Consider the following 17910-nt stretch of genomic DNA (forward strand, 5'->3'; position numbering starts at 1 on the left):
TGAATTCTTAAGCTTGTTTTACAAAATTTTTATTCATCAGGGCTGTAGTGACATATCATCATTGTCACTGATATTTTAGTACTGCAAAAGGCACAATGAAGCTTATTTAGTTCAAGTACTAGAAATCAGAGGTAACAACACATCCTTCCTTGGACATGCTTTACTCCGCTGTAGTGGTCATCACAGTTTTGATTTTCTGGATAAGAAGTTCACCACCGCATTCATGCATTCATCTGACAGCCATCTTCCCTGAAGGACACTACATTCTTCAGCATTAACAGCATGTAGTTTTTCTTTCTCTCTATTCCTGATTATCTCTTTTGAAATTCTCATGGCCTGGAAAAGCAAAACCAACAATAAGGTGAAGAGTTGATCTAGGCTTGAGGTGGTGGCTCATGCCTGTCATCCCAGCACTTTGGGAGGCCGAGGCGGGCAGATCAATTGAGGTCAGGAGTTCAAGGCCAGCCTGGCCAACGTGGTGAAATCCCATCTCTACTAAAAAAACAAAAATTAGATGGTTGTGATGGTACATGCCTGTGATCCCAGCTACTCAGGAGGCTGAGTCAAGAGAATCGCTTGAACCCGGGAGGCGGAGGTTGCAGTGATCCGAGACTGCACCATTGCACTCCAGCCTGGGTGACAAGAGTGAGACTCTGTCTCAAAAAGAAAAAAAAAAAGTTAATCTAACAGGAGTGGGATTATTCTATGATTCTGGTTCTTGTTTCTCCCATGTTCATTTAATGAATCCTGTTAAATCTTTTTTTTTTTTTTTTTTTTCTGAGACAGAGTCTCACTCTGTCGCCCAGGCTGGAGTACAGTGGTGCTATCTTGGCTCACTGCAACCTCCACCTCGCTGGTTCAAGCAATTCTCCCTGCCTCAGCATCCACAGCAGCTGGGATTACAGGCACCCACCACCATGCCTGGTTAATTTTTGTATATATATTTTTTTTAATAGAGATGGGGTTTTGCCATGTTGGTCAGGCTATTCTTGCACTCCTGACCTCAGGTGATCTGCCCTTCTCTGCCTACCAAAGTACTGAGACTACAGGCGTGAGCCACCGTTCTTGGCCCTAATGCTGTTAAATCTTAAGCTGCATGTGTAATATAAGACAGGGCTTCTCGAAATTCAGTGTGCATACAAATCACTTCAGTAGGTGTGGGGCAGACCTGTGATAACACATTTCCAAAAAGCCTCAGGTAGCTGCTCAAGCATCTGGTTCCAGGACTACATTTTGAATAGCAAGAATATAAAAGCAGTCACTCACTCACTACCACATATAAAAACAAAAGTGCTACATAGTAAGACTCTCCTAAAGTAGCTAATCCACGCTTCTCACCTGGATTCCAAAGTAAAAGTGCTCAGCAAATACTGCCTAGCATCCTGCTCAAGTAATCCCCATACAGAATTGCCCCTCCGTCCTCACACAGAAATGGAAGGTCTATTTGATAAGTTTTGTAAAAATCAGTACTGTATTTCCAACATTACTACAGTTATTTCTTAATCCCAAATTTCGATGTGCTTAGAGGTAACTGAAGATGTGTCTTGTGTTTTTTATGACTTATTCTCTGAAGGCAAATACATTTTTCCCTTAGAAAATCATTTTCAAGGTTCTTAGAAGTAAAACATAAATACTAACATTTGGGGGAAGCTTTGCAAATGCCTTCAGCCTGGTCCAGACTTCTTTCTGAAAAGTGCTGTCAGGGAAAACTTCAGTCACAAGTCCTTGAGCACATGCTTCTCCTGCTGTTAACTTCTTTCCGAAAACAAGCATCTCTGTTGCCTGAAATGAAAAGCAAGAAGCAAGGTTAAGACAGTAACTTAATAAAACAAGGCTTCCGTTAACTGCTTTCAGGAGGCTGAGAGAGATTTACTCATGGTCTTTTGAGGTTGCTGGTATTTCTCAGTAAGGGAGAAGCTGATGACCTCAGCAGGCAATGGTTTGCAAACTGTGTGCGGAGACAGGCTCCCAGGAAGGTCTGTAAGGGCTGCTGCTTCTGTGTGTGTCGTCGTTGGAGGGGCAAGATCAGGGGACCCAGGGCAGAAATGATCTGAAGCAGATGCTTGATTCTATAACCCACAGCAACTGTGGATTTTCCATTTTATATACTATAAACTATTGTTTTAAAGAGGCAAAAAGGAAAGAAAAATCACGGTCATTGGGTCAACCTTTAGAAACTTTCAAAATTCCATTCTCTGGAAACTCTACCCAGTGATCTGGCTCTTAGAGTTTTCTTTACCTGCATTGGTACTCAAATTAGTTCTACTTGACTGAAGGAAAGTAAAGACTTACAGTTACGCTTCTGAAAAAACTGAAGACATTAAGTGGATATCCTCTCTACATTTGCAGTTTCTTTTCCAGAAAAGGAATGCTCTTCTTTTTTTTGAGACAGGATCTCACTCTGTTGCCCAGGCTGGAGTGCAGTGGCACGATCTCAGCTCACTGCAACCTCCGCCTCCTGAGTTCAAATGATTCTCCTGCCTCAGCCTCTTGAGTAGCTGGGATTACAGGTGCCCACCACCATGCCCGGCTAATTTTTGTATTTTTAGTAGAGATGGGGTTTCACTATGTTGGCCAGGCTGGTCTTGAACTCCTGATCTCAAGTGATCCACCAGCCTCGGCCTCCCAAAGTGCTAGGATTACAGGTGTGAGCCACTGCACCCGGCCAAAGAATGCTCTAATTAGTTAAATACTCTAAGACTTGTAGAGTCAGTTCTGCCCCCTTCCCAAGTTCAATTCAGGGTCTGTGATAGCCTAATGAGAGTAAAAACATACAAGTTTTTAACAAAATCCTAATAGGCACTGAAAACAAGCTCAATTCCTGCTGCCCCACTTTGAGATCTTGAAGAATATTTGCCAAGTCCTTTTCCTATAACTCAGCTTCTAGTCTTGTCACAATCCCCTTTAAGTCATGCCACAGGGCACTGGCCACAAGCAAACACAGTGAAAGACCTGAGCAGCCACTTAACCAGCCTGGGAGAGAATACACCTGTGAGGCAGGCCGAGGGAGGGGCTGCTGTGATTGGGAGTGGCTCTGGCAGCAGTGAGCCCCCAAAACCTCCCATCTGTTGGTACTTACTATAACTCTGAAAATGAAGACATCATCATGTTTCTCCTTAGGAGACACTGGTCATCCATAAAGGAACCGAGTGGCCTCCAAACTCAGGGGACCAAGGGAGGCTGGCACAGCCCTGGTCCTTCAAGGGACTAATACCACACAGCTGCAAGGCGGAGCTGTGTGGTATTAGCAATGCAGCTAGCACTAAGCAGCCAGCTGAAAGAGGATCCCAGTTCCAGGAGCTGCAGAGAGAATGTCTAATTTTCCCGCATCGCAGATACTTCCCATAGCCTGATTCCTCCACTGGTAAAACTCTTAGAGTTGAAGAGCAAATAATTAGCTTCTCTTTTGTCCACATTAGCAAGGGAAAGAACGGAGAGACCCATACAATTTTATTTTTAAACATTCCAAAAGTTACCTTGGCTGGGCTCATTATCTTCGGAAAAGTGTAAGAGGAGCATCCTTCTGGACTTTGGCCGAGGTGACTAAATGGTGTATGAAATGTTGCCTGCAGGGGCAGGAGAGAAAAGAAAACCATCTTTCCATGTGTGATTTTTTTTTTTTTTTTTGAGACAGAGTTTCGCTCTTCTGCCCAGGCTGCAGTGAAGTGGTGTGATCTCGGCTCACTGCAACCTCTGCCCCTCAGGTTCAAGCGATTCTCCTGCCTCAGCCTCCCAAGTAGCTAGGATTACAGGCATGTGCTGCCATGCCTGGCTCATTTTTGTATTTTTAGTAGAGAAGGGGTTTTGCCATGTTGGCCAGGCTGGTTTCAAACTTCTGACCTCAGGTGATCCACCCGCCTCGGCCTCCCAAAGTGCTAGGATTACAGGTGTAAGCCACCGCGCCTGGTTTCATGTGTTATTTTACAAAATCACGATTTGCTTATAACTTCATAATACTTAATAATACTTATTTAAAAATTAAGATTACGTGGTTAATATGCACACACAATTCACCATTTAAAAGTGTATAGTTGGATGAGTTTTAACAAATACAGACTTATGTAGCCACCACCGCTATTGAGATGTGGAACATTTCAACCACCCCGAAAGGTTCCGGGGGCCCTTCTATAGTCAGTCCCTCCCTCCCACCCACAGGCAACCGCTAATCTGTTTTCTCTCCCCACAGTTCTGACTTTTACAGAATGTTGTGTAAGTGGAATCCTACATTCTGTAGCCTTTTGAGTCTGACTTCTGAGAGTCACCACGCTGTTGTATAAGTAGTTTGTTCCTTGCTATTGCTGAGTAGTATTCCTTTGTATGGAGGTACAATAATACGTTTATCATTCACCAGTTAATGCCACTGGTGTTGTTTCTAGTATTCAAATAGTTGTACCATTTCACATTGCCACCAGCAATGTATGAAAGGCTACTATGAAGAAAGCTGCCATGAAAAACAAGTTGAACACCTTAAATATACATAGTCGTGTGTTGCTTAACAATGGGGATATGTTCTGAGAAATGCCTAATTAGGCAATTTTGTCATTGTGCCAACATCACGGAGTATATTTACATATACTTGGACACTACAGCCTGCTGCATACCTAGCTATGTGGTACAGCCTGCTGCTTCCAGGCTACCAACTTGGACAGCATGTTATTATACTTAATACTCTAGGCAGTTATAACAAATGGCATTTGTGTATCTAAATATATCAAACATAGAAAAGGTAGGCCGGGTGTGGTGGCTCACCCCTGTAATCCCAGCACTTTGGGAGGTGGAGGTGGGCAAATCACCTGAGGTCAGGAGTTCGAGACCAGCCTGGCCAACATAGTGAAACCCCATCTCTACTAAAAATACAAAAATTAGCCTGGTGTGGTGGTGTGCACCTCGAGTCCCAGCTACTCGGGAGGCTGAGGCACAAGAATTGCTTGAACCCGGGAGGAGGAGGCTGCAGCGAGCCGAGATCATGCCACTGCACTCCAGCCTGGGTGACAGAGTGAGAAAAAAAAAAAAAAGGTATAGTAAAATATGGTGTTACAATCTTAGGGGACCACCGTTTTACATGCAGTTTGTCATTGACTGAAATGTTGTTATGCCGCACCTGACTGTACAATTCTTATTTGTCAATTATACCTCAATGAAACTGAAAAGAAATTAAAAAATAAAAATGTTCAGATAATTTTAACAAAAAGGTAGTTAGGAACACTTGTGTACAGGTCACTGGGTGAAAACTGAGTGTTTGCAATTATCACAGGTAAATACCTAAGTGGTGGAATGGCTGGGCTGTGTGGTAAATGTATATTTAGCTTAGAAGCTGTTAAACTGTTTTCTAGAGTGGTTGTACCATGTGACATTCCCACCAGCAATGTATGAAAGTTCCAACTGCTCTACATCCTCACCAAACCTAGCTATTAAAAGTCTTCTTCATTTTAACCATGCTAGTAGGTGTGTAGTGGGGTCTCACTGTGGTTTTAATTTACATGTCCCTAACCATTAATGGTATGAAGTCTTTTACCATGTACTTATTAGACATATGTATATTTTCTTTGGTGAAGCAACTGTTAAGATATTTTGTTCACTATTTTTTAAGTTAGGCTGTTTACTTTCTTATTATATAGTTGTAAGATACACATTCAGGTTGCAAGTCTTTTATTAGAGCATCAGGCAAATCTTTTTTCCTGCTCTGTGGCTTCAGGCAAATCTTTTCTCCTGGTCTGTGGCTTATCTTTTCATTTGGTCTGTGGCTTATCTTTTCATTTACTCAATGATTTCTCTCATATGGTTTTAATAGCCCTTTACATTTCATTTTGTCTAACCTATTCATTCCTCACCATTGCCCATTTTTATTTTGGCTTTATAGACAAACTTTAAAACATACTGTAGAGAGATCAGCTTTTGTTACATGAGTTGAAAAACTGTTTCCTCAATCTGTCATTTGTCTTAATTTTGCCCCAGTGGTTTTTTGATTGGCTTTAACTACTGGAATTAATTCAATATTGCTTATTTAGTATATAGTCATTTTTAGTTTTTTTCATTTTTTTACATTTAAGAAACATTTTTGTGTTTCTTGATGAGTAAATTATGAAAGAATGTTAATTTAAAATTTATAATATGTATTTAGATGATAAGAATATCTAAATTTATCTAAATTTTCATATTTAACTTCATAATTTGGCCATATGTATCTAAATTTTATCTAACTTCAATACTAAGAACATTTAGATTTCATTTCCTATAACCAGACACGGTGTTATTTTTAATGCATAATTGTTAGAAGATATAAATCTATAATGTATGCTATGCAGCATATAAATAAAAATCATCAAAAAATCAAAATATTTTAAAAAGTTTGTTAATGTCATGTATCTTCTTTTTTTATCCAAAAGAAAACTTATTCAAAAAAATGTACCCAGAAGACACAGCCTAAGGAATGTAAGCAGGAAACTGAGAAAACTGCCAACAACAGCTAAAGGGACACAAACAGGTACATGCAAAGTTGCCAATAAGCAGCATTTAAAATGCTTATTTTCAGAAAGAGAGCAGAAGATGGAGTTAAGGGTTTAGGCTCTGGCATCAGACTACTTAGTGACTTTGGGAAGGTTTCTTACCCTCTCTGGGCCACAGTTTTCTCATTTGTAAAATGGGAACCAATCCTTCTTTTTTTGAGATGGAGTCTCGCTCTGTCGCCCAGCCTTGAGTGCAGTGGCACAGTCTCGGCTCACCGCAACCTCTTGTCTCCCGGGTTCAAGCGATTCTCCTGCTTCTGCCTCCTGAGTAGTTGGAATTACAGGCATGTGCCATGACACCCAGCTCATTTTTGTAGTTTTAGGGGCTTCACCATGTTGGCCAGGCTGGCCTCAAACTCCTGACCTCAAGTGATACACCTGCCTTGGCCTCCCAACATGCTGAGATTACAGGCATCAGCCACCATGCCCAGCCTAGATTGTAAAAATTATTTTTGCCACACTGGAGGAGAATGTTTGTTTTTATAGACAGGGTCTCACTCTGTTGCCCAGCCTTGAGTGCAGTGATGTGATCTTAGTTCACTGCCACCTCTGCCTCCTGGGTTGAAGCAATTCTCTTGCCTCAGCCTCCCAAGTAGCTGGGACTATAGGCGCCCACCACCACGCCTGGCTAATTTTTGTATTTTTAGTAGAGATGGGGTTTCACCACATTGGCCAGGCTGGTCTTGAACTCCCGACCTCAGGTGATCCACTTGCCTTGGCCTCCTAAAGTGCCGGGATTACAGGTGTGAGCCACTGCACCCGGCCAAGTCCTTCTTTCATAGGGCTGCTCTGTACATTATGTGAATATGTATGCATGTATGCGTATACTTATAATAAATACAATGCATGTAACAGAGTGCCTAAACAGTGACCACTCAAAGATTTATCATTGTTATGATTTCTACCTTTTTCTTAACTCATACAGGAAATGTATCATTTGCTGACAGAGCTAATAGGCATTAGTAACGATTGCCCACGGTACAAAATAGATAAAATGTACTAATTAATATTTTGGTTATATGGGTTAAATATTAACCCATCATTTAATATATTTATTCTTGAAGCCAATAATGATAAATCCTATAAAATGATTTTTTCTACAGCCTTTTCCTTTAGCATATTTCCATTATTTTATTTATTTTTTACTTATATATTTTTTTGAGATGGAGTCTCGCTCTGTCACCCAGCTTGGAATGCTGTGGTACGATCTTGGCTCACTGCAACCTCCACCTCCTGGGTTTAAGCAATTCTCCTGCCTCAGCCTCCAATGTAGCTGGGCTTACAGACACCCGCCACCAAGCCCTGCTAATTTTTGTATTTTTAGTAGAGATGGTGTTTCACAATGTTGGCCAGGCTGGTCTTCAACTCCTGACCTCAGGTGATCTGCCCACCTCAATTTCCTTTATTTTAAATTGATGCTTGGTTTATTAGATTGGGTAAACTTTTATCAGCAGATACTATTTGACAAATAAATTTTACTTTTGGCCAAATTTTTTAACATTTAATATACATATGCAATATACATTATAATATATAGACTAGATACGTTTTATATATATTGTGTATATATCTTCTCTGATTTCAACATTTATTATAATTTATATCATAAGATGGAAGTCATCAAAATTTTTAAAAGGATGACGTAGGCCAGGCTCGGTGGTTCACACCTGTACTCCCAGCACTTCGGGAGGCCAAGGCGGGCGAATCACTTGAGGTCAGGAGTTCGAGACCAGCCTGGCCAACACGGTGAAACCCTGTCTCTACTAAAAATACAAAAAAATTAGCTGGGTGTGGCAGTGTGCACCTGTAATCCCAGCTGCTCAGGAGGCTGAGTGGGAGAATCGCTTGAAGCCGGTAGGTGGTGGTTGCAGTGAGCCAAGATCATGCCGCTGCACTCCAGCTTGGGTGACAGACTGAGACTTCCATCTCTTAAAAAAAAAAAAAAGATGTATATTGAAAGTAATTTTCAATTCAGTGGGAGAATCAGAACAAGATTCAAATACAATATTTGCCCTCCAAGTATTAAAGAAAGAGATCCCCAATTTTAGGTCAGGAACTATTGACCCAGTCCCTGTTAAAAGCAGGTCGATGACTAATCAGTCATCTAACACAAGACTGTGAACAAAGACATTGATTTCTGCCTTTGAACAGAAACCTCTACCTACAAAGGTTGGGCAGCCTGGCACCTAGAATCTCATTTGCTGTTTTTTGCAGGAAAATTATTCATAAGAATTAGGTCTGTCAATACATCCAATCTGGTTCAATGGAATCCAGCAAAAGAAAATTCAAAGAATTAAGGATGCTATTATATGGTCCTGTGTATCAGTGGGGAAAATACCTCTGAACAAAACTAGAAATCTCTTCAGTGGTAAAAACCATGTTTCCTAGAAGGCTGTAATCAGCACATTTTACCATCACATAAGCATAAGTCACTGGAACAATCTGATGCCCTAACGGTGATTATTAGGTGCTTGTAATGATAAAAATTGGAAACAGCCTAGGGTTCCAGCAGGCAGGGACTGGTTAAACAAGATAAGTTAATAACCCAAATGTTAGGACTGGTTATCTCTAGGTGGTAAAATAAGGAGTGATTTTTACCTTGTAGCTTTTCTTGGTACTTTTTCATATCTTTCAAAATTTTATTTTCCACTATGACATATATATTACTACTATAGTAAAACTAAAAACTAAAATCTATATAATGCAATGGTGAACACAAGGCTGAATTGTGTTCTGGGCAAGGAACTTCTCAGAGCTTCAGTTTTCTTATCTGCAAAGGGAGTGAGAGTAGATAATGCTCACAGTTCCTTCTCATTCTAAAATTCTAAATCCATTTACTCAGTAAAAAGGATTAAATAATCCCTTGCACAACCTGCAAAGATGCTGTTCCTCCCTCCCATAACAAATTTTCAAGTGTCTCCTGAATATTTCAGAGTAACATGAAAACTTGAATACCTGTTGTGGAACTTGATTAGAATCTAGAACAATCAGAGTTGGAACAATGTTTACAACAAAACGCAAGTTAATAATGAAGGAAAAATAAAATCAGTCAAATTAGACTAATGCTTTGGGAAAAATCTAAATTCAGTTAATTCTACCACAAACAACATGTAACCTGCTTATGACTGGCAACGCTGAAGGAGGATTCAAAGGCTCCCGTCTCGCGCTGCTTGCCTGACCTCTTGCTTTCTGGGAGCTCACTTACCCTGTCAGATGCATACACGGCATCGAATAACCCAAGGAGGGTGACGGAGATGCCCACAGCTGGACCATTGACCAGTGCAATCAGAGGCTTAGGAAAATCTATAAAACAGCCCACAAATTCCCTACAGAAATGGAAACACAAAATCATGAAATGTGCCAAAGCAGCATGACTGAAGCATGGGCAAGACGGTCTGACTCTGAGATAAAACCTTTTGTCAGGCTGGGTATTTCCACTGCCACCACCGGCAGCGCCTCCCTGTCCTGCCACTTCCCTGATCTTCCGCACCGGATTCATCCAGGGCATCCATTTGAATGGCAGTGGATGGAAGACCAACCAGAGAGACCTACGGGTCAGCCCTGGTTTGAATCCTGTATTCTGGACAGCGAGTTCAGGGCTGTAAACCGGCCGCAGTCTTAGAGATGAGGTTGGGTGACTGAGCACACGCTGCAATATCACAGCAAGTGGCAATGACAGATTTGGCAGGAAAAAAGAGGAAAGGCTTCATGACGTCCTCCTGTGTTTTGTAAGACTCCTCCGAGTCTCCTACTTTCAGCATTCATGGAAATCGCCCATTCCGCTGGCTGGATGAGAATTTGCCACATTCCTCTACCTCAATGCAAGATAATTTTGTTTACAACTATAGCTCACTTTTATGTTTTCCAGTCAAATCTCATGAGACCAGCAGGATGAACAGGTAACAGAGGTCAAAGACAGAGAATGAACGCCCACCTATGGATGGAGGCAGTTTAGAGAAATATGCTTGTCCAAAGTCACAATTAACTGCACTGACACAGAGAAGTAGATATTTCACTTTTGCTCAACTAAATACCACTTTGATGACTAAGAACGGGCGCTCTGGGATCACAGGAAGGTCAGTTACTCTTACCTCAGTAAGATGGCACCATTTTTAGCTTTCTCCTCTACTCCACCAGGGGGAATATCAGTGAAGTTAGTCAGGTCATTCCCACTACTGTAATAGTCACCATTTCCTATAAGTAAGAAAATCAACAGATCCCTCATTCATTCATCCTGTAATTCTTCAGTATCTACTGCATGCAAAACTCTATGGTTAGGCACGGGAAATACACTGGAGAACCAGCGATGGTTCCTGCCCTAACTTACAAACTAGTGAGTACACTGGACACTGATCTATAAAAACACACAGATAAATGTAGCTAATGCCACTGTTGAAACAGAGGAGAGGTGCATCATGAAATGAGGGTATGTACCAGGAGGGTTGGTCTAATCAGGGAGTTCAGGAAAGAACTTTCCTAAGGAAGGGACAACTGAATTGAGATCTGTGCAAAGGCTCTTCGGAGAGGTTATCCCCAGTGTAGATGAAATAAGAGCCACTGTAGCTGACTCAGAGAAAGCCAGGGGGAAGCTGGTGCAGGGTGTGCACTGGCAGAATAGACCTGACGGTGCTTTGTAGATCCCATGAGGAAGTTTTTCCTTTATTCTAAGAGCCATTGAAAGTGTGCTTCTGAGTGTGTGTGTTTAATTAAAGTATAATTAATATATAATAAAACAACCAGTTCTTAAATGTTCATTTAGTTGTTTTAATGTTTTTAAATACCCACAAGATCACCATCCAAAACAAGATACAGAACATCTCCATCACCCCAGAAGTTTCCCGTAGGCTCCTTTCTAGCCATACCATCCCACCTGCTCCAAGGCAATCACTGTCTGACTTCAGTTTCCACAGAGAAGAACTTCTGCCTACTGTAGAACTTTCTACAAATGGACTCATACAAATCTGTAAACTCCTGTCTTTATTTTGCTGAACTGCGTTTTAAAGATGCATCCATATTCTTGTATCATTTATTCTATTTGATTGCTGAGTACTCCATTGTACAAACAGTCAACAATTTGTTTACTTATCCATGTGTTTTTGAACATTTGAGTTGTTTTCTGGTTTTGGCAGTTATAAATCAGGTTACCATGAGTGCGCCTGTAAAGTCTTTTTGTGGACATTATGTGTCTTAATTTATGTTGGGTAATTGCAAAGAAGTGGGTATCTGTGGGTTTTTAAAAATATTTTTTGTATATTTATAAATCAGAGTATGACAGTACTAGAAAAGAACTTAGAGTTTTAATTATTTATTTATTTTTTGAGACAGAGTCTTGCTCTGTCGCCCAGGCTGGAGTGCAGTACTCTGACCACCTCCTACTCTGCCCACACTAGATAAGCCTCAGCACCTCCTCTGAGTTCCCTTCTGCTTCGTACTTTCTACCCTCCTCCTCTTTTGAACATGATAGTCCTCTGTTAATTCCAAAAGCTCCAGGACTATTTCTTTCTTGTTCCCTTTTGAAAAAAAAGTGGTTCACGATCTCAGCTCACTGCAACCTCCACCTTCCGGGTTCAAGTGATTCTCCTGCCTCAGCCTCCTCAGTAGCTGGGATTGCAGGTGCGTGCCATCACGCTTGGCTAATTTTTGTATTTTTAGCAGAGATGGGGTTTCACCATGTTAGTCGGGCTGGTCTCGAACTCCTGATCTTGTGAGCCATCCGCCTCGGCCCCCGGCTCTCAGAGCTTTTTAACTCAATTTCCTATCTATTAAGACGTCCCTCAAAATAGGAATTTAATTAGGATGTCTGAGAAAATCTCTTACCTGTTAAAACAGTGATGGCTGAGTCATCCTTGCTGGCGGCTTTAAGTGCATGCATAATTTCATGGTACATCTGTGTAATGGGAAGACAAGGAAAAGAAAAGAACTCTGAACACAGGACTCATCCACCAATGGATGCACTAAATGTCAGGCTGGAAGCCTGCTCTCAGCAAAGTGCCTAACATTTATTTTGGCTGTATTTTATAACCAAAAAAGGTGGACCGATACACCTGAAAGAATTTTCATTCCTTTTACAATTACTCGGTGCATATTACGTACCTGGTGCTATGGTAGGAGCTGCCAGCTATAAGCCACTTTTTTTCCAAAAGGAAACAAGAAAGAAATAGTCCTTGAGCTTTTGGAATTAACAGAGGACTATCATATTGAAATGAGGAGGGGGGTGCAAAGCCTGAAGCAGCAGGGAACTCAGAGGAGGTGCTGAGGCCTATCTAGAGAGGGCAGAGAGAGAGGTGGTCAGAGAAAACTTTCTACAAAGCAACGTCTCTGTTGTGACCTCAAGGAAGCCCCTGGCAGTCTGGGAAGTGTCTGGCTGGAATTTTCAAGACACTGTAATGGTATTCAAGGAAGGGGCCTCAAAATTTTAAATCAGCAACATTTCTGAAAATCTTGGACATGCAACTACATAGCTTTTAATGCATTTAAAACAGGTGCAATTTCAACCTTAGATGAGATTTCAGTGTGGGAAAGAATGAAGAGGCCTGATACTTATAGATACAAATACACTGCAAAAGAAACATGGACTTCACATAAAACAGCTGGCCCTCTGTATCCACGGGTTCCACATCCATAGATTCAACCAATCACAGATCAAAAATATCTAGAAAACAATTCTGTGTCTATACTGAACATGTACAGACTTCTTCTCTTATCATTAGTCCCTAAACAATAAGGTATAACAACTATTTTAATAGAGCATTTACATTGTATGCAGTATTATAAGTACTCTAGAGATGATTCAAAGTACATGAAAGTGTATATAGAGGTTATATGCAAATATTACGCCTTTTTATGGGGGACTACAGGTTCCGCGGATTTTGGTGTCCATAAGGAGGTCCTGGAACCAATCCCCATCAGATACCAAGGGATGACTGTACATAAATAAGCATCTGAGCATTTCTCCTGAGGGAAGTGATAAGGAACTCACTCCATCATTATTATAGTTATAACACAACACAGCAGGGCAACTGGTGAGACCAGGATTAGAAGACGGATTATCAGGGTTTCTTTTTTTTTTTTTTTTTTTTTTTTTGAGACGGAGTCCCGCTCTGTCGCCCAGGCTGGAGTGCAGTGGCCGGATCTCAGCTCACTGCAAGCTCCACCTCCCGGGTTTACGCCATTCTCCTGCCTCAGCCTCCTGAGTAGCTGGGACTACAGGCGCCCGCCACCTCGCCCGGCTAAGTTTTTGTATTTTTTAGTAGAGACGGGGTTTCACCGTGTCAGCCAGGATGGTCTCGATCTCCTGACCTCGTGATCCGCCCGTCTCGGCCTCCCAAAGTGCTGGGATTACAGGCTTGAGCCACCGCGCCCGGCCTTCTTTTTTTTTTTTGAGATGGAGTCTCACTGTGAGGCCCAGGCTAGAGTGCAATAGCGTGAGCTCAGCTCAACCACCACCTCCCCACTTCAAGAGATTCTCCTGCCCCAGCTTCCCCAGTAGCTGGGACTACAGGCGCGCACTAATTTTTTGTATTTTTAGTAGAGATGGGGTTTCACCATGTTGGCCAGGCTGGTCTTGAACTCTTGACTTCAAATGATCTGCCCACCTTGGCCTCCCAAAGTGCTGGGATTACAGGGGTAAGCCACCACGACTGGCTATCAGGGTTTCAATTTAGGTTTTGCTGCTTATTTGTTATGTGAACTTGAGCAAGTTACTTCTTAATCTAATTATCTTATTATTAAGAAATGATAACAGTAGGCTCCTTGTGAGGATTAAATAAACGTCTGTGTAGAGAGTGCTGGCACTCATTAGGCACTCTGTACAGAGTAGCTGTTATTACCATAGCTGTAGAGAAATGAGTCAGGGCAAAGTGGAAATAAAGTTTGAGCATTAAATGCTTTATGAGTTGAATGACATATATCCCACTTCAGGAAATGCTGAAGATGATTTTAAAGTGAGTATGCTCTTTCTGCCACAATGGAGGTTACTGACCCAACAGCTATAGTCCTCTCAAATTTTAGTCCCAATGGAGCACCAAGCATCCAATTAATTCCCTATAATTTTTTTCAAGGAGAAGGGGCTAAAGTGGTTATTTTATTATCATTCTAGTTCAATGAGAGATTCAAAGACTGAAGTTGCCGAGTGAAGCAGCTACTTTAAAGCCGAGTTGGGTAATGATTTAAGATAAAGTCCTTCTCTCCTTTCTCCCTATACTTGTAAAAAATGAAGCCCCCATGCAAGCAGAAAGACTGACTTTCACGTCTAAGTGACATGAAGATACTTCTGGGAGCAGTCTACACCAACATAGATGGCTTCTATGCGAATTCTCTCACAGCAACATGTTTCATTTATATTAATTTATTTGTGCTTCCATCATTAGGAAAATCACGGTGCCTTTTGGGTATATCAGAACCTACCTGAAGTTCACAAACTCTAAACAATGAACACTCGACTCTGTCGTATGAAGTAGCCACAATTACCAACCTTCCTGCACAAATCAAACAAGACATACCATAAAATAGGAATGATGCTGAAACTCTACAGCTTTTGTGTGAAACACATAGAAGAAGAAAAGAAAAACAGGACAAACTCCGAGGGCAGGTAACATTACCTCCACGTTCAGGGCATTTTTCTTTGTGGGCCGGTTTAACATGATCTTTGTGATGCCATCTTCGGAGGTCACCATCAGAGTTTCATACCCAGTTGATTTCCGGTCTGTTCCAGGCTCCACCTGACTAGAGGATTCCAATGAAGAACTCAAACTGGACACCAAATCCACATAGTTCTGCCTGGCAGTTTCCTGAATGGAAGATGACAAACAGCCTCAGCCCATGGTCAAATGAATAAGCACGTTGAGAAAGTTACTAGACTAATAACTAGCACCTTGCAATGAAGAAAGAATAGAAGCACATCAAGATCTTGAAGGCTCCATTTATAATGGCTTAATGAGAAGCACCAAACTTCTTTAGAATGACAGCAAATAAAAGCAGAGTAACTAGTAAATTCACCTTGGGCAGGTTGCCAAGGGCATTCCATGCATCCCATTTGGCCTTGTTGATCAAGTCAAATACACCTGGTTTGGGCATGTTACAAGGTCCTTCAGTGGCCTGTGAAAAGGAGAGGGGCAATATAGTCAAGTGACCATGTGAACTGGACCCCTAAATATTTAAGACCCATAAAATCCACAGGCGCATGAATGCCTCCCCTAAATCCTTTCACAGGGTATGTAAATTGATCTGAATTCTCCCCTCCAGTCTTTTTGGTGTTATTGCCAAAAATGCACAAACAACAGACAAAAGACTGGAAATAAATAACTGCCTGTCTATGAAAATAAAGGTTTTGGGGAAGTACTTTCTAAAAAAATCTAATGATTCATTAGTTTTATATTGGTAATCATATTTTCCACAAACAATCAAAATATTCAAGCAAACAATCTTTAAAAGGAACTAGTCAACAAATATTTGGAAACCGACAGCATATTCCAAAAGCCCATCTAAAGGTACAAAAAGACACCACGAATTCAGTGGTGGACTTTTGGTACCTGGGCAACGAAACTGCAGCTGAGGGGCTAGGGTGGGGCTGTCAGAGCCACTGATTCTTAGGAAACTTAACTGAAAAACATGTAAGTAAAATGCAAAAAGGAATTAAATTTTATTTTTGAGGCTAGATGGAGTGAGTATTTTGAGATGAATAATTATATCCCATTCAGCTACTTTTCAGAAATGGCAATTTAAAATTCCACTTAAAATTTTAAAATTTTATAATACAGTTAGCTAAAAGAGGAAAGAAGAAAGAGTCTTTGGAAAACAGGCCGGGAGGCTCACACCTGTAATCCCAACACTTTGGGAGGCGGAGGTGGGTGGATCACCTGAGGTCAGGAGTTCGAGACCAGCCTGACCAATATGGTGAAACCCCATCTCTACTAAAAATACAAAAATTAGCCAGGCATGGTGGTGAGTTCCTGTAATTCCAGCTACTCGGGAGGCTGAGGCAGGAGGATTGCTTGAACCTGAGAGGTGGAGGTTGCAGTGAGCTGAGATGGTGCCACTGCACTCCACCCTGGGTGACAAAGCAAAACTGTCTCAAAAAAAGAAAAAGAAAAAGGCAGTAAAGGAGGCTATGAATTTCTTTAGATAGAGATAGTGTCATCTGGCAAGAGTTAGCCAACCTAGAAGTTAGAGGGAACACAGCCCACAGCGTAAGGGCTTGCCCTTGTCTCCTGACTGTCCTCAATGCTACCACCGACTGCAAGGCTGGAGGGCGCCCAAGACCACCCTCAAGTGGAATAATTTACTAGAAAGACACCCAGAACTCACTGCAAGTTGTTAAACGCACAGTTAGTAGTTTATTAAGGGAAAGGACAGAGATGAGAATCATCCAAGGGATGGAGGATTGGGGCAGTAGCAAACGTGGAGTTTCCACTGTCCTTTCCCCATGGAGTCAGGACAGGGCACCTCTCCCCGAACTGATGTGACAGGGAGTCCTGCCAACCAGAGACGCTCAGCTCATCCAGTCTCAGTGTCCAGAGTTTTCAGTGGGGCTCCATCACCTGTGCCTGACCGTATAACCTGAAGCCCCACCCTAAATCACATTGTTAAGACAATCCAGGCAAATAAAGACACTCCTGTCAGGCTTTAGAGATTCACTTCCCAGAAGCTGAGGACAAAGCCACACGTCCTTTGGGACAACGTTAAATTTTTTACTATACACACCCATATGAAAGAGAAGCTCATACCCATCACAGCACAGAAAAACAGATAACACAGGAGCCCAGAGAGGCAGACACGTCGGGGAAGTCTTTGGCATTGAAACTTCAAAGCTTTAGGTTTTAAATTTTGTTATAAACATTTCCAAACATACCAAAGTAGAATACGATAATGAATTCCCAATACCCATCATCCAGGTTCAACGACGATCAAATTGCCTTACTTGTTTCATCTCTCTCTCTCTCTTTTCTTTTTTTCTTTTTTTGACAGAGTTTTGCTCTGTCACTCAGGCTGGAGTGTAGTGGCGCAATCTTGGCTCACTGCAACCTGATTCAAGCGATTCTCCTGCCTCAGCTTCCCAAGTAGCTGGGATTACAGGTGCACGCCACTATGTCCAGCTAATTTTTGTATTTTTAGTAGAGACGAGGTTTAACCATGTTGGCCAGGCTGGTCTCAAACTCCTGACCTTAAGGGATCTGCCCGCCTCAGCCTCCCAAAGTGCTGGGATTACAGAAGTGAGCCACCATGCCTGGCCTCATCTATCCTTTTCTTTCTTTTTTTGCTTAGAGAACTTCAACTATCCATTGTTTCACCCCTATATCCTTTAGTATGCACTTCTTAAAAATATCAACATTTTCTTATATAACCTTGACACCATTAACAATGATTTCTAGGTATCTTCTAACACTCTGACCTTATTCAAAACTTC

At 41.6% G+C, this 17910-nt stretch overlaps 2 protein-coding genes across 5 annotated transcripts in view; one reads left to right on the plus strand and one right to left on the minus strand.

Moving 5' to 3' along the window:
- Positions 1 to 15525, plus strand: part of C4H6orf201 (chromosome 4 C6orf201 homolog) — a 50565-nt gene extending 35040 nt beyond the window's left edge. Inside the window, exons 3-5 of one of the 2 annotated variants that reach the window (XM_025382670.1) lie at positions 6387 to 6484; positions 14876 to 15096; positions 15220 to 15525. In XM_025382670.1, the coding sequence (XP_025238455.1) occupies positions 6387 to 6484; positions 14876 to 14916 (139 nt within the window). In that variant the 3' untranslated portion in view covers positions 14917 to 15096; positions 15220 to 15525. Of the gene's footprint in view, positions 1 to 6386; positions 6485 to 9439; positions 9869 to 14875; positions 15097 to 15219 lie in introns of those variants that run through there. The other variant, XM_025382671.1, reaches the window with a different exon arrangement.
- The window catches only part of ECI2 (enoyl-CoA delta isomerase 2), a 20303-nt gene continuing 2393 nt past the window's right edge, over positions 1 to 17910 (minus strand). For all 3 annotated transcript variants that reach the window (XM_025382666.1, XM_025382667.1, XM_025382669.1), the window contains exons 3-10: positions 15504 to 15602; positions 15107 to 15295; positions 12324 to 12393; positions 10598 to 10700; positions 9712 to 9832; positions 3477 to 3566; positions 1639 to 1782; positions 1 to 336 (exon numbers count right to left, since the gene is read on the minus strand). In XM_025382666.1, the coding sequence (XP_025238451.1) occupies positions 181 to 336; positions 1639 to 1782; positions 3477 to 3566; positions 9712 to 9832; positions 10598 to 10700; positions 12324 to 12393; positions 15107 to 15295; positions 15504 to 15602 (972 nt within the window). In that variant the 3' untranslated portion in view covers positions 1 to 180. The remainder of the gene's footprint in view (positions 337 to 1638; positions 1783 to 3476; positions 3567 to 9711; positions 9833 to 10597; positions 10701 to 12323; positions 12394 to 15106; positions 15296 to 15503; positions 15603 to 17910) is intronic.

The sequence above is a fragment of the Theropithecus gelada genome, chromosome 4 (genome assembly GCF_003255815.1).
Source record: "Theropithecus gelada isolate Dixy chromosome 4, Tgel_1.0, whole genome shotgun sequence".
Lineage (NCBI taxonomy): Eukaryota > Metazoa > Chordata > Mammalia > Primates > Cercopithecidae > Theropithecus > Theropithecus gelada.